Source organism: Myiozetetes cayanensis, unplaced genomic scaffold (assembly GCF_022539395.1).
Source record: "Myiozetetes cayanensis isolate MyiCay16 unplaced genomic scaffold, myiCay2020 scf13, whole genome shotgun sequence".
NCBI lineage: Eukaryota > Metazoa > Chordata > Aves > Passeriformes > Tyrannidae > Myiozetetes > Myiozetetes cayanensis.
This window is the reverse complement of record NW_026086937.1, coordinates 15579915-15591870: the sequence shown is the minus strand read 5'-3', so window position 1 is coordinate 15591870 and position 11956 is coordinate 15579915. Positions and strand designations below refer to the sequence as shown.

General features: G+C 41.5%; 1 protein-coding gene across 14 annotated transcripts in view; it reads left to right on the top strand.

Annotated features, from left to right (window-relative positions):
• The first annotated feature begins 2181 nt into the window (after nucleotides 1–2181).
• The window catches only part of ATP11B (ATPase phospholipid transporting 11B (putative)), a 65539-nt gene continuing 55764 nt past the window's right edge, over nucleotides 2182–11956 (top strand). For 6 of the 14 annotated variants that reach the window (XR_007627994.1, XR_007627993.1, XM_050308658.1 and 3 more), the window contains exon 1: nucleotides 2184–2374. Coding sequence is in view for 10 of the 14 variants with exons in the window: in XM_050308658.1 (XP_050164615.1) it covers nucleotides 2348–2374 (27 nt within the window). In the remaining 4 variants the exon portion in view is untranslated. Of the gene's footprint in view, nucleotides 2375–11956 lie in introns of all 14 variants that reach the window. The other 8 variants (XR_007627996.1, XR_007627995.1, XM_050308656.1 and 5 more) reach the window with 3 other exon arrangements.

The window sequence follows — 11956 nt, the reverse complement described above, 5'->3', positions numbered from 1 at the left end:
CTCTCATAGATACATAACTGGGAAGCTTAGAGTCTCATCAAGAGAGCCCGAGCAATGGGTTAAACCTAATCTTCATATCAGAAGGTGACTTCTTCTTTAGCAGTTGGGTTTTTTTTCTGTATAAGCCAGCTGTGTGAATGCAGGTGAGGCTTCAGGGCAATATTTTAAAGTGGGATCTCTGATGTGGGAATCTTAATACAGTTGACCTTTGATTTGAGAAGTGCTGGAGTGTTACTGTCTAATCAATATCTGGCTTGGCTGGTCTGCTTCAATTTTCTCCTCTGACAACTATTTATCTCTCAAGGGTGAGATGAAACTTCATAAATGTCGAGTGTGAGCTTTTGGACAGTTTAAAAGGTGCAAGGTTTTACTGGGCAGGATGATTGGAAAAGATGTTATTCTGGTGGAATTTTGCTGCTGCAAATTTCTTGCACACAGCAAATTAATATCATCCTATCAATATACTTTCAGTCACTAAGATACGTACTTACAGTAAAAAATACAAACTGCAGGGTTCAAATCCCTTGCAAATTGCTTCCAAGTTTTGTCTGGTGAAACAGTATCGTTACAGCAATGTGGAACAGAAAGAGCAAAGCAGCTTTATGTAACACAACTGCAAGCCATGGAAACAGAGCCTTGCAGAAAGTGCAACTCATACTTGAATTTGGCAGGGACAGAGTGACAAATATACTTGCACTTCAGAGAAATGGCATATGAATTTTAGTGTGTCGTGGTCAGGACCCTGTTCTACATCTGATGACAAAGAAGGAGCATGAATATTGAGTGTATCAGTTAAGCTTCTGGCTTAAGGCCACTCTCCAGGCAACGTGCCATAGCTATGAAATCACTGTTATTTTCGACTTCACATTAGATGAATAGGGTACTGCAAGCTGTTTGAAACTCAGCTTCAATGTATTTAAATGTTTTGAAATAATGCCTAGCATTTGATACAGAGTTTTGTTAACATTAGCTTTCCAAAGTGCCTGATAAAAATAGTTTTATTCCCCGCTGTTTTAATGTTATTTTTCTAATTAAATGCAGATGCTTAAACCATCAGTATTCTCCACAAGATTTAGTTGTTCAGACATTATATCATCTATTTTAATCCTGAATTATGTTCTAAATTTTTAACTGAACACTAAACACTGTGGCAGATACGATTATGACTCGTTGCTGTATATCATAATTCCCCAGGAACAAATGGAAACATAAAACCACTTCTCTTTAAGTCAGTGTCAAAGTTGTCATGGGCTTCACTGAGAACTACATTTGGTCACAAATGCCCAGGTCTTTGCTGCTTAAAATAATCTCCTGTGGCTCCTAAGTCACAAAGGCCCAGAAGCTGCAGACAGGTATCAGTATGTTGTGAGTGTTGGTGCTGAACAGAGTTTTGTTTTCTTAAGCAGCAGCTGTTTTCAGAGCAAAATCACAGAATCACAGAATTGTGATCATCTAATCCAAGCCCCCTGGCCAAGGCAGAGTCACCCGGAGTAGGCGACACAGGAACGCATCCGTCTGGGAAGACTTTTTCCAGTGGAAGATCTCGAAGAAATCACTGTCTGACAACACGTTTCAACACCCGATTTTAACCAAGCGGCAGTTCATGACAATTCTGCCAGCAGCAGGAAGAGAGCAGGGTGCCAGGTCCTCCCAGCACCTGTTCCTTGCCGTGGGATACCCACACGCTGAGCACTTGCATTTTCACTTCAAACCAGCGGCTATTTAGCATCTTTATTCCGACACGTGCGCGCTTTGCATTTTTTACAAGAAAGCAAAGAGATAAAACAATCAAGTCGCGAAGCAGCTTCACTCCGGTAGAAAAGGGGAGTCTCAGGCGCTGAGGCTCAGCCTGAGGGCGCCGAGCCCTGACAGGGAGGTGGGATTTCACCCAAACCCCTGCAGGAGGCTGCTGGGACTCGGGTCGCTCGGGCCCACGCACCACCCTCGCAAAACAGAATCGGCATCTCGAGGCGGTGAAGCAGCGGGGACCATCGCAGCGCAGGCCCGGGGCGGCCCACCACTGCCCCACCGCTGCCCTAGCTCCATCCCTCCATCCCACCTCAGCCCTCACCCCGGCCCCTCTCCCCGCCTCCCCCGTCCCGACACGTCACTTCCCGGGGCGGCCGCAGCGCCGGCAGCGCCGGGTCTGAGCGGCCGCGCTGTGATGGCGGCGGCGGGGCGGCGGCAGCCGCGGCTCCCCGGGGCTGTGCCGCTCCTGACTCGGCCCCGCGCCATGGGGAGCAGCCGCGGCGGGCGGCTCGCCTGAGGCGGCGGCGGCGGCGACAGCGGAGGGCGCGGCAGTGCCGAGGGAGCCCCGCCGCGGGGGCCGCGACCCGCGCCGCCGGGGATGCTGCGCTGGGTCCGGCAGCAGCTGGTAGGTGCCTCCCACACGGGCCCCCCGCGCTCCCCGGCCCCGCCGAGCCCCGGCTCGGCCCCGGGCCGCGGCGTCGGGAGCAGCGTGCGAGCAGGGCCGGGGTGCGGGAGGGAGGGGAGTCCTTCCCCCCCGCAGGGGCTGCGCTTGGATCCTAATTATCATTTTTAAAAACATTACTTTTTTATTTTTATCGGAGGTTTTGCGGTGTTTGTTTTATTTATTTATTTATTTATTTTTGTTTCCTTTTCTCGAAACCCGCCTTGTCACAGGGGACAGCGCGTTCCCCTTACCTGTGTCCTCCCCTCGTTGGGAAGGGCTCCCCAAAACTTCCCTGAGGAATGACGGTGCCTTTATTCCCTGGACCGGCACTTGAGAGATTCGCAGCTTCTTCCTCCTTCCCGTTGCGAAATCTTTTCAAGGCTCTTTAACCCGACGCGCTTTCATCTCGTTTATTTCCCGGTCCCTGAGAGCTTTGCAGCCGCTCTGTGCGTGCAAAGGCTTTTGGAAGTGACGAGAAATGGAAGGAAAACGTCCGTGAAATGCGTTTGGCGAGAGAAAACACTTGGAAAAGGCAGCGGTGAGGGTGCCTGTCCCCCCACACAGGCACTGCTTGCTGTGCAGTGTTAGAGCGAGCGAGGGAGACCGGGCGGCCGAGGCTGTGCTGCCTTAGCAGGGAATTACATCGAGTTTGACTGTTTTCATTTGAAGTATTGGCCGGCTTCCTGCCACGTCCAGCATTGTTTCTCTTGCATTTTCTCTAAAAGAGAAATTCTTTCTAAGAAATGTAATTGTAAAATAACTTTTTCCACTCATTTGAGTGCATTTGCCTTGCATCACAGATTTTGCCCCCGTTAGTACGAGAACTTGCATTAGTTAGGTTTTTAGATTTCAGTGGTTAAAGCTTCTGTCCCACCAGTGATTTGTTTAATTTTTTGCATCTTTTTTTACAAAAAAAAAAAAAAGATAAAATTTGTTGTGTTTTCTTCTTTTCTCAGTTTCTTCCCTGACCTCGTTTCCTATGGCCCATAGATTTTCTCAGTTCTCTGTCTGAAGCACAGAGCTTGTGGTGATGGTCTGAGTGCCAGCTTGACAGTGCTCACTAGTTTGGTCCAACACCAAGAGTTACTGACCTGGAAATTAATTGCTCTGTTTGAGCTCTGACTGCACTCTTCTGTTACAGTCATACACATGTTTTTTTGAAGAAAGCCTGGTTGGTATAACATAACTGTCATTTTTTCCATTTGAAGGTGGCTTGAGGTTTGTGTTTGTGGTTTTCAAAGCAGCATTATGCAGTCTTCTGTAGAGTTTAGATTAGGACTGTATCAGTGCTAGCAATTCATATATCAAATAATGGTTGCTTTTCTCCCCAGGAGTACACTGACCAGCTTTCCAGAAATCTGTTTGCCCTTAATCGAAAGTAAAAGCTTAGTGTAATAAGATGAGCAATAAACCTGGCACTGGTTTTTGTGCTTCTAAAGGAAACTGATGGGAAAATGATTGTTTAAAGCTTGCACTAGTTTTGACAGGGAAGGATTAGTGTAGTAGAAAAACAGGATAATAAAGGTCAAGTTTCTTGAACAGACATTTAAATATGGTACTAAGGGGTAAAAAAATTCTTGCAATGATACATGTTTTGTGTTTTCTGGAGATGTCACTAATGTTAATGGCTCGGTTGTTTCATAGCTCATAAGGATGAAAAATGGCCTAAGATAGGTATCACACTGCATTTTCTTTCTAAGGACACTCAAACAACTCATCCCTGTGTGTAATCGTTGGTGTAACACAGATCCCACCGTGCATTTGGTTCTTCTCATGGCTGTGATGTTTAGTTTCTGAAAGAATGTCAAAGGACTGAGTACATGGGGAAAAATGCTGACAAAATAACCAGAGTGAGTGGGAAGAGTGGGGTGACAGAAATATCTGAATCAAAGGGTGCCAAAATTTATGTCTGATAGGAGAAGAATGTGTGGGTTTGGATGCCTTTAGAGTGTGCATTTGTACCTGTGCTTGATGTGGCATTGGGCTTTAAAAAAGTGTTCTCATCCATACAGGAGGGTTGGAACCAGGCAAATATGTGGGAATGATGTGAGTGGGATGTTGTAGTAATACAAAAGAAAAACGTTGGTGTGCAGAAATGCTCGAAAAGTAGTAAGAGATTAGGGGAAGGGGGAGGGACTGATACTTTGCTGAAGGTGCTTTTAGGTAGTTATTAAATACTCTCTGCATGAAACCAGTGAGTTGTTCTGCAACTTCTTATTTGTTTAAGAGAACAGTATTTAATATACCAAGTGTCCTAAGTGTATATGGTCTTGAGAACTTGCATTTTCGAGAGTTGTAAAAGGAACAGGGAAAATGAAGCAGATGATCTTAAAGTAATGAGAAGACCTGATATGGAGTTCAGATTATTTCACCTAAGTTCTTTAAGTGGTGATGTCACTGTGCTTTAAATCTGTGCATGCCTGTAGACCTACAGAAAGGGATGACCAGTCCTCTGAGAAGGGGAGACATGCTGAGAATGTGAGATGTCCTTCATCTTTGTAATGGTCTTACAAGTCCGTAACAGTTTTCTAACTGAGGTGTTCCATATTTTTTTCAGTGATTTGTTGTATATCAGGAATTGAATTACAGTAATTCTGTTGCTCAGTGTTCAGTGCCTATGTGACACAAATTGTCAGGTTGTTTGGTATCTTGGCCCTCAGTCTGATTTTTTGTTCAGAAAGAATTCACATCACTCTACAGAGACAGTTTATCAGTTTTTCTTCATCTATTGCTGTCCCATTCTAAATAGACTGCACAGTAATTCATTAACTTTCTAGTTAATATTAAAAAGATACAATTATCTAGTTAATAGTTGGATGTACTTAAGTTTTAGTAATGAAAAATGTAGAGACAAGTGGAGTTACAATTCATGGCTTTGAGTAAAATGCCCTGAGGTACTTCAAAGACAAGCTTTGCACAGGAAAGATTCCTGGGTTCCAGCTCTGTTACCTTGAGATCTCAGAAAGGCAGGAGGGATGTGGATTTGCTGAGGGTTGCATAACACCATAGGCACAGCCAACTCTGCTTGGAAAAAGCAACTGGATAAACAACAGTTGATAGGAAGCATCACTAATATTCAGGAATAGCATTGTAAGTTTTATTTGCATTTCCAGATGGGATGGGTTAGATGACATAGCTGATCTGTGAATAGCAGAGGGACATTGTGGCTCCCCTGGTCAAGCTTGTGCAGCACCAACACAAAACGAGAGTTCAAAGGGTCATTTGTAACGCTCGGTGGCTTTCTGTTCCACTTCTGGTTTTGTGGGTTTGTGACAGTGTTTGGACCGTGCTGGGGTGCTGGTGGTGCACATGGAGTGTAGGGGCTGTTGCAGTGGTATTGACAGAAAGTAATGATACCTTCAGTTGTCTGGTGAGGTGGTATCCAAAAATTGTTGTAGAATACCTTTGTATGTATGATTTTAGTGGGGTTATTTTAAACTATTAGTCCTGTCACGTGAAGAAGGGTCTCTGGTTTTTCTGTCTGGTTCCTATTATGAGAAGTTTTAGCCTTTTGATCTGTTATCTGTCATCTCAATGAAGTACAAAAAATACTGCATGGAGAAAACCTAAGAGCTGCCTGCCTGATCCCTCTTCTATACATGGTAAGTTCAAGACAAGCAGAGTTGAGCTGTATTTGATAGAGAATCTTTACAATTTAAGAACCTCAGTGCTGTTGTGCACTGACAGCAACTTTTACGTGAGGTATTCAGGCAAATGCAGCTTTGCTGTTTAACTGTAAGTCGAAAATAAAATGTATGGATAAACCAGAAAACCTAGTTACCAGACTCAATTTTATTTCATGGTTATAGGAAGGCTCAGACTGGGAGGAAAGTTTAGAGTTTGTAAAGTGCAAAAGTTCTACATGGCCTGCACTGAGGGCTGACCACAGGGAATGTTTTTGACTGTTTTGTTTCGCGAGTCCTTGTCACATCCCCTTTGCTTCCAGGTGTTGGTATCTGTTAAGATGTTCTGAGAGAACAGATGGTATTTTGAGATAACTTGCAGTTATTGGCATTGTGAGCAAGGTGGACAGCATTTGATCTCATTGTTTGCACTGGCACGTGTTTATTATTTTCACTTAATCATTTTGTTGAATGAATTGAATCAATACAGTTACCCCCCCAAAAAAAAACCCCAAAACAAACAAAACCCAAAGCAATTCCCTGTATTTTTTGAATGCTCAAAGTAGTTTAAACTAATCTAATGACTGAGAATCTAACTTCTTAAATCGCCTTGCTTTTCTGGAGTATAATTTTCCCCCTCTTACTTGTCATTGAAGCCTCTTACCCTTTTTGGCTAAAATTAAATGGGTGTTTGTTATTGTATACTAGAAAAATAAATGCTTCTTTTCTCAGCAGAGTTCCCATGGTTCAGACTGCCCAGCTAATACCTCCTGAATTGTCACTGCAGGATCAGCGAGGTGCATGTTAGAACAGGCCAGAGGTGGCATTGCCTTGGTAGAGCAGCTTGAACACTGGGGGTTGGTGACTCCCCTCCTGTAACTTTGCACAGAAGAAAATGTGGCCTGTTTTGTTTTGTTTTGTTTTTTTTGCTAGAGATATTCTTTGATCTGCTGGACTAGTCCTCCCATTGTGTTTGGGTCTTCTACCCTTTATTTTCTTTCTGTATTCTGAGGCTGCTGAAGGCTGATCCATTCTCAGCACAGAGTGTTCCAAAGCGTGCAAGAACCTGGCCCTGCATTCAGCCAGCTAGCTGTCTGTTCCAAGTGGAGACATCCACTCTGTCCTAGGTGTGATTTTTAAGTCTTACCTCGTAAAAATTAAACCCTAAATTTAAAAATTGCCTACCCCAACCTAATCAAACTGGTCATGACGCTGGGTCTTTCAAAGGCCTTTTAAAAATAGGAAGATCAGCATTGTCCGATGTGCTGCCTTGCTGTGGGACTTGGATTTCTTTTTTTTTTAAGCAGCAGATTTTTTGTTGTGCTAAATTTCCACTTGTCACTCAATAATATGACTATTTAATTGACTGTATGATATTCCTGCACTAACAGGTCCTCTTCCCTTACTAACAACCGTCTATTTATGTTTTATGTGACTAAGGAAGAAAAATATTACTTTGTTGACAAAGAGCAAAAACTTTTTGTGTTCTGGTCAGTAGGTAGTATTTGGTAGGATGGGGGGATGGTTCAGGGTGAATGCCTCTGCTTAATGCTAAGAGATTGCTTCTGACCTCTCATCAGAAGGTAAAATTCATAATCTAAGGCAAGTAAGTATGTGTTGAATTTGATAAACATTCAACATGTGTTTTGAATATCATTGATATTTGTTTTTCTAGTTCTGAATGGGTTGGCTGACTTCATTAAAACTGACATTTGCTTTCCTCTGGGATGGAGAGATAGGAATTATAGAAGAAAAATATAATAAAGCATTTAAAATTCATTAAAAGCATCATTACTTGTGCCTTTCACTGGTGATCTGCTGTCTCTTTTTCTTTATTGTACTTTAATGCCCTCAGTAGTTACAACTGGTTTTTAACTGTTTCACCAAGAAAAGGGTATCTACATTATACCTCTCCAAAAAATCTTCTAATTTCTAGTACAAAATCTGTTTGTTAAGGCAGCAGATAAGAACTGCAGCAAGATAGATCTGACAGAGTGCCTCTGTAAATGCAAGGTCACATCTTCCAGCAAAACACAGGTGACGTATTTCCAGATAGACTTTTTTTATAATACAAAACCTCTTTTCAGCTGCTGTTGAAAAAACCACTTAGCAATCGTAGGGGCCATGATAGAAAAGACAGAAAGTGGGACCGACAGCTACACTGTGATTTGAAAAACAAACCCCTGCAATTCCTTGGCCTCCCACATGCAGTGACTTAAGAGGATTTTTTTTTCCTTGTTTACTTTGAGCAAAAATAAGCATGGGAAAGGAAAACTTTACTGTAAATGGGAAGGAGAGATAATGGTGCAGACAAAAGGCACGCTGTTTGTTTTCATCCTGAAATATTTTACCAGGGGAAGAAGTTTCATATGTTTTAAACAAAAAAAAAAAATCTTGTTATATGTTGTTTAATTTTGTTACTCCTTTGCACATTTTTGTGCTTAGTTTATGGGTGGCTGTGCCAGTTTTTGCAGATATTTTACATATCTGTTTGGAAAGGGAATTGCAACAAAATGGAAAGGAAGCTTAAGATTTAGCAAGCTTTAAGGATAAACTAGTTTGTACACGTGTGTGAAAGCAGGACATTAAACTGATACTTAGGTCATAAATCGTATTTGAAATGGAATTAAAACTTAAAGTGCTATTCAACGGATGGAGCAGACTCAGAACTGTAATGTTTTTACAGAGCAGGCTTTACCCAAGCGTGCTAAAAGGAAGAGCTAGACAGTCCTAGCTATGAACTGAATTCTCTTCCTGTGAAATTTGTTGAGCAGCAACTGTCAGCAATTGTCAGTATAATTTTGGCACAAAATTTGAAAAAGCCTTAAGATTTATTATCTTGAGGGTGATTCTGGGGAAGGGATATTTGGAAAGGGTGTTGGTTTTTTTTCCCCATGCTGAAGGAAAATGTGAATTCGACTTGCATTGGCATAAGTAGCTATTGCCTGCTAGAACCAATCCAAATACTGAAAACGGTGATTTTCAGTATTCTTTTGGGATAATGTTCATATGAGTAGCCCTTTATGCTTGTGTAAAATACTTTTACAAATGACTCTTCAAAGCAGTGAGTAAACAGCATTTCATTTTAAGAGACTGGTGCATATAGGATGCAAATACGTGAAGGAATGCATGATCCTTCTGTATTTGTCCTCTCATGGACTTGACAAATGTAATGTTTTTATGGTGAAATTGCTATCTATAAAATTGGAGCTGCTTTCTAGTTCTAAGTGAAAGTTCATAACCTGTCACAGATTTGAATGCCTTATTAAATATTGAAAATCTGCTATAACCTTACGTAAATGAGTACAGGGAATGTGCAGAAAGGATGCAATTAGGGTGTGGGGTTTTTTGTTACTTTTTTTCTGAGATACTATGGTTTTTGGAGGTAGATGAAGGATTTGTATTTTAAATGTTTCATTTACTAGATTGGTTCTGTATTTCTTAGTGTGACCTGTTTAGTAGCTGCTATTTCTGTCTGATTGATTACTGCAGAATTGTACCACTTTCCATATTCAAGGTACTTTATATATTTTGAGCAGTATTTGTTCTTAAAAGTGGTTTGTGATTTTGGGGGATCTCAGTTCTTACTTTATAAAATATGATGCCCTGTAGTTGCCTCCTGATGGGTGTCTGAAATCACCCTTCAGCTTGGAAAATCTTGCCCAGTCTGTTTGTTCGTGCTTGAGAGGGAGATGATATTGCAGATATGAACAACTAATTGCTGGAAGCCACAGAGGCAAACTTTTAGTTCTGAAATTTAAAAACTGTGTATTTGGATCTTCAAAGGCATTTTCGTTTCCACTTATTTAGAGCAATGGGCTGCTTTGGGAACTGTGGCAAAAGAGCAAATATTTTGGACCACAGATAATGTCAAACCTCGACTTCTCACAAACTTCTTCGACTTTAACATAATGCATTTTTTTAAAGGAAAAAATTTAGAGAGCACTGACTGGCCTGGAAGGGTAGTGACCAGCCCTGTCTGAGACTGAGGCTTGCTTCTTAGAGTCTGACTGTTAACTAAGTTTCTTCCTTCGAGTTGAAGACACATTTATTGTAAAGTCTGTTTTCTACCAAAAAGTATCTGAGTCTGTTATTGATAATCTTCATAATCTGTGTCTGACTATGGCAGGGATCATCCTAAAATAAAGCAATGAATGAGGAATGTTTTACAGGCATTTGTTTGGTTAAACACCCTGAGGCAAGAGGATAAGCCCCATCCAACCTGGCCTTGAACACTGCAGGAATGGAGCATTGGCAGCTTCCCGTGCCAGGGCCTCACCATCCTCACAGGGAAAATTTCTTCCTTATATCTAATCTGAATCTGCCCTCTATCAGTTTAAAGCCATTACCCTTTGTCATATCAGTACATGCCCTTGTAAACAGCCCCTCCCTGGTTTTCTTGTAGTCCCCCTTAGGGTGCTGGAATAATAATTCTGTAGGACAAATGTGAATATTGGCATTCTGTTGAAGACAGTCACAAAAGAGTAGCTGTTATAAGGCTTTAGGTTTGTTTTATCACATGAAGTCCAAAATGCTTTGTAAATACTGTGATTTGGATTGTAGGGGAGGGTAAGAAAGCCATTTCCTTCACTGATTCAGGTCGGACTATTTTAGAATTAAGCATCAACGTGAACCTCTGTTAACGTTCTTTGCTGCTCAGAGGAACCAGCCATGCCATAACAGTCTGGAGAGCTTTCTGTGTTAGAAAGCATAACTTGCCTGCTCAGCTCCCTCTTCCTTTCTGATTTTATTGATGTTACAAGACCAGTATGTTTGGCATCAGTGACCGGAGTAGAGAAACTGGCTCAGGGAAGTATGTTAGCAGTGAATGAGGCCAGTTGACCTGGCTTGTTATGTTTGCAGACAAATAAAAAGACAGATGATTTTTTTTTTTTAATTTTAAGTAGAGGTTTTCCTAACTTGAGCTATATGTAACCAGGACTTGTTATTACTTGAGAAAAGTATAACTTTTCTGAGTACAGTATGAGGCAGACTTTTTAATGTAGTGAAAGGACAGATTATTGCTTCATGAATTCTCAGGCCTTGTTTCCTAGAGGGTGTGTTTTCACAAAATAACATAATCTGGTTATAGGTCTTTCAGAAGGTTACAACATGATTTATTGTCAGATATTTTAAACAACTGTGGATACAGTAAGTGGGAAGAGGAAGTTGCACGAATGGTGCATGACTTTTAGTACAGTTTTATTTCTTTACTGCAGTGATATTTAAAAGGGGAGGAACAACTATGTACACGTCAGGGTGCTTCAGCTGATTCACTACTTTAGTTGTTAGAGCAGTGTTTAAAATTGCTGTGAGGGTCTGTTTCCTCCTTCATCTAACCTTTGATATGGCAAATTCAGTTTGACTAGTGCCTAGTTTTATGACTGAAAGAATTATTGGCTGACTGTATGGAGTACAAATTTACACAGACTTCTGAAAATGGGCATGGAGTGTGAATAGATCATCTTATCTGACAGAGGGAAAAGTATTCTGTGTGTATTCAGAAGAAAATCCAAAGCAAGAAAATCCATTTCCTCAAAACACCTTTAATCAAAATATATCTTGACAGCAGTGTAATAGCAGACTTTTGGGCTGTCTGCCAGGAGATGTGGTGTTCTGCTTCTGCAGCCACGATCAGTCAAGTCACTTCCTAAGGAAAAAGGGTTTCTGAGAACAGGTTTTTGTATCTTTATTAGTTTTATTGAGTAGTACTTGATATTCAAGTGGCTTATGGGGGATCTACTACCTTTTCTAGCACTGTTCAGTGTGGTTTTTGAAATGAGGAAGAGGCTCTAAATGAGACTTCCTTCTTTCAAACTCCTTTCACTGAAAAGTGGTCACATAGCAGAAGTCCTTTTGGCCAATATAAGTTTGCTTTTTTTACCCCTGTAAAAGCTGTGAGGAATGACTAAGAAACCCT